Source organism: Berghia stephanieae, chromosome 10 (assembly GCF_034508935.2).
Source record: "Berghia stephanieae isolate SIO BIC M18660-M18661 chromosome 10, UCSD_Bste_1.3, whole genome shotgun sequence".
NCBI lineage: Eukaryota > Metazoa > Mollusca > Gastropoda > Nudibranchia > Aeolidiidae > Berghia > Berghia stephanieae.
This window is the reverse complement of record NC_088369.1, coordinates 6,994,453-6,998,110: the sequence shown is the minus strand read 5'-3', so window position 1 is coordinate 6,998,110 and position 3,658 is coordinate 6,994,453. Positions and strand designations below refer to the sequence as shown.

Sequence of the window (3,658 nt, the reverse complement as noted above, 5' to 3'; positions counted from 1 at the left end):
ATTGTGTTCAAAGTGCTTTACACGAACTCCCCAGCCAACAGCGAGACTTAACATGAAGGACAAGACATGACGCCTGTTAGGCGACAGACACTACATTTATTTTTATTTTTTTTGACACAAAGACAACGCTGTTAACGGTCAGGCATCAATTTTACACCTTGAGTAGTGTAGTGAGAGAATATCATATATGAGTAAAGAACATATCCAAAGACTCAACTATGCGCCTCTCAGAGTCAGGGCAGGACTCGAGTCCTGAACCATCCGTTCAGAAGAGAAAAAAAATGAGCTTTTATATAGCACAATTGCCACTAAACGTGCTCAAAGCGCTTTACAATGGGTCCCTGGCCAACAGCAACACTTAACATGTAGGACGTGATATGACGCTTGTTAGGCGATATTACAATTTTTTTCGGACACAGACACCGCTGTTAACGACCCAGGTATTCAATTCACACCTGGGTACGGTGAGAGAATGTGAGTAAAGAGTCCTTTACAAGGACACAACTATGCGCCGAGCGAGGCTTGAATCCAGGATCTGCTGATCAGACCACAAGAAGGATAGCCGCAACTGAAATTTTATTTAATTATGCTTTAAAATTCTTGTTTTAAGTGTCGGGTTCATCTCGATTTAATACCTTTTTGATACGATTGGTTACAAACTATAAGACGTCTAGTGTTGGGACCTTAGTAGTAATGGGCTTGAGTGGACTATTTTTACTATAAAAATAAAATCAATTATCTGCTTGGTGAATAAGAAGGAGGTCGAGGAGGAGGAGGAGGTCGAGGAGGAGGAGGAGGAGGAGGAGGAGGAGGAGGAGGAGGAGGAGAAGGAGGAGGAGGAGGAAGAGGAGGAGGAGGAGAAGGAGGAGGAAGAGGAGGAGGAGGAGGAGAAGGAGGAGGAGGAGGAGGAGAAGGAGGAGAAGGAGGAGGAAGAGGAGGAGGAGGAGAAGGAGGAGGAGGAGAAGGAGGAGGCTAGGGGATGGGAAAGGAAGAGGTGAGGAAGAATCAGAAAAACAAGATGGACAAGAACAAGACGAGGGAGGAGTAACTAGGTATAATTGTAACTGTAATAATAATAATAATAATAATAATAATAATAATAATAATAATAATAATAATAATAATAATAATAATAATAACAATAACAACAACAATAACAATATCAAGAAGAAGAAGAAGAAGAAGAAGAAGGAGAAGAAGAAAAAGAGCAATAATAGTAGACTCTATCTATCTATCAACCTATCTCTCAATCTATCTATCTATCTATCTGCATGTATATCTAGTTCTCAATCTCTCCATAATATAATATATATATATATATATATATATATATATATATATATATATATATATATATATATATATATAACTAATACTCATAAATATGTCAGAGCATGTATTATTATTACAAACCTTGGTCACAAAAAAAACCCCGAAAAATAACATCACAACATCAACAACATCAAACTCGAATGATATCCCAACTGTATTAGAAAGCGTCGTCCCGTCGTCCTTGCCTGTACCACTCAATAATAATACGAGTACGTGTCATAGTCTATCAACATAGAATTGAAATGCCCGAATGAGAATGAGATTGACATCATGGTCCATCCAAACCCAAAGCAATGCTACAAGCATTAATTTTAACTCACTAAACCCTAGAGATTTTTGATACTTTTCAAAATTGAAAAAAAAAAAAAAAATATATATATATATATATATATGATAGTATGCAGATCACGTCACTCGGGCCTTTGTTATTGTTTTTGCCATCCGCATTTGTGAGTTGTTCTCACTAAACTGTATTAACCAGCCTATAAAAGTTCATGGTTACACAGAGTTTGTGTGTTGGTCCGTTATACTTCCGGATGGCAATGTTGTGAACTCCTTGGCCAAGCGCATTCTATCTATATATTAAAAGTGAACATTCACATATATATTTTTTTATTCAACTACCATTAGTATTAAAAAAAAATAATAACATTAGTTTTGATACTACGCCTATAATTTAATTTGTCTTAGAAAAATGTAATAAATAGGCATGGGGTAAAAGCAACCCCGGGTAAACTACGGATATTGTCAGTGTTAGGGTTGAATGAGTTACCATAGCCATCTCTCCGTATAACTCGAAATAAAGTGAGAATAGCCTATAGCCTTAAATAATGTGATCGGCCATCTCAAAGCGGTACAATGTTACGGGTATTAAAATTGTCCCAACTCTTTATCAGGAGCCTCTGTGGTGTAATGATAGCACGTCTAACCGGTAATCAGAAGGTCTGAGGTTCGATCCCCAATCGAGTTTTTTTTTTTTTTTTTTTTTTTTTTTTTGGGGGGGGGGGGGGGGGGTATTTTTCTTGCTTTGTCTGACACCTTTCATACACACTTGTTCAGATACAGTAATGTCGGAGTTTACTAGGCGCTGACTGGAAATTGTATTTTTAGCCACAGCACAGATATGAAAGTTGGGGTTGATTAATATTCTATATTTAAAAGAAAATTACGCCCTTCCGCCACTACATCATAAGATAATATCTTCGGCTTGGCATTCCACGAAGGAATATAGGTAAGCCATCAAACAAGATGTCTGATGTTAATGACAGGAATCACCCATGTTGTCCAAGCGAGCAAATAAAATGGGGGTTAATAATTTTGCCCAAGGAAAATAAAAACGAAAGTGCCTGTAGCTAGCGGGGCTCGAACCCGGGTCACAGCGCATTGCCTTAACCACTCAGCCACTTCGCCCCCCTTATATTGGAGAATTAATACATTTTAAAAAAATATTTCAAAAGACCCAAAAGTTCGTATTTTGTAACATTATAATCGTAAATTCACTTTAACCGGTCTTAGTTCATCCCAACTTAATACTGCTTTGAGACGATGGGTCACAAACGACGTGCACTTATTTGAAGGTCTGATTACCCAATACCTTATAGGCCCATTGTTGTAATGGAAATCTCAAAAAAAAAATTAATAAATAAGACGCAAAATAATGTCCATTACAACAATGTTAAACTAGGCCCATAGGTGGGTTCGGATGTCAGACCTGCATATACGTATACGTCGGTCACAAAGGTTACCCACTGCCTAAAAACGGTATCCCGTCGTGAAGGTTTGGATGATAAATATTGATTTTATAGTTTAAAAGTATGACGATAAGCAATGAATTGCAAGCTTCAATTTATTAGGCGAAGACAGCAGATACTGTAGGCGTTTCGGGTTTCCCCTTTATCAACAAAACAGGATGAATGAAACACTGCAGACGAATGAGATATTGTGATAGTGGCGTTTTGCTTTTGTTTATTCACCTTAATAACTCCACTATCACATGATCACAATATCTTATTAGTCTCTTGTTTTTCATTCATCCTGTTTTGTTGATAAAGGGGAAACCCGAAAAGTCCACAATATCTGTCTTCGTCTACTAGTTGGAAGCTTACAAGTCGATACTTATCGGTATTTTTTCCTTCGAGCTCCAAGTAGCAACATTTTCATTATTCTGTATAGTCAAAAATAAATAAATAAATAAATAAATAAAAATAAAATTCCCTTTTTTCATCCCATCAGGGAAATTTGTCTCAAGGGTCTATTCCAAGGGAAGACTGGAATAACCCAGGCGTCAGCCGCAGTGCAGCGCCGCAAATTGAGCTAGTGCGAGGTG

At 37.5% G+C, this 3,658-nt stretch overlaps 1 protein-coding gene across 2 annotated transcripts in view; it reads right to left on the bottom strand.

Moving 5' to 3' along the window:
- Window positions 1-1,580, bottom strand: part of LOC144956150 (uncharacterized) — a 9,528-nt gene extending 7,948 nt beyond the window's left edge. Inside the window, exon 1 of one of the 2 annotated variants that reach the window (XM_078886534.1) lies at window positions 1,414-1,580. In XM_078886534.1, coding sequence (XP_078742660.1) covers window positions 1,414-1,446 — 33 coding nt within the window. In that variant the 5' untranslated portion in view covers window positions 1,447-1,580. The remainder of the gene's footprint in view (window positions 1-1,413) is intronic. The other variant, XM_078886535.1, reaches the window with a different exon arrangement.
- Between the last annotated feature and the right edge of the window lie 2,078 nt (window positions 1,581-3,658).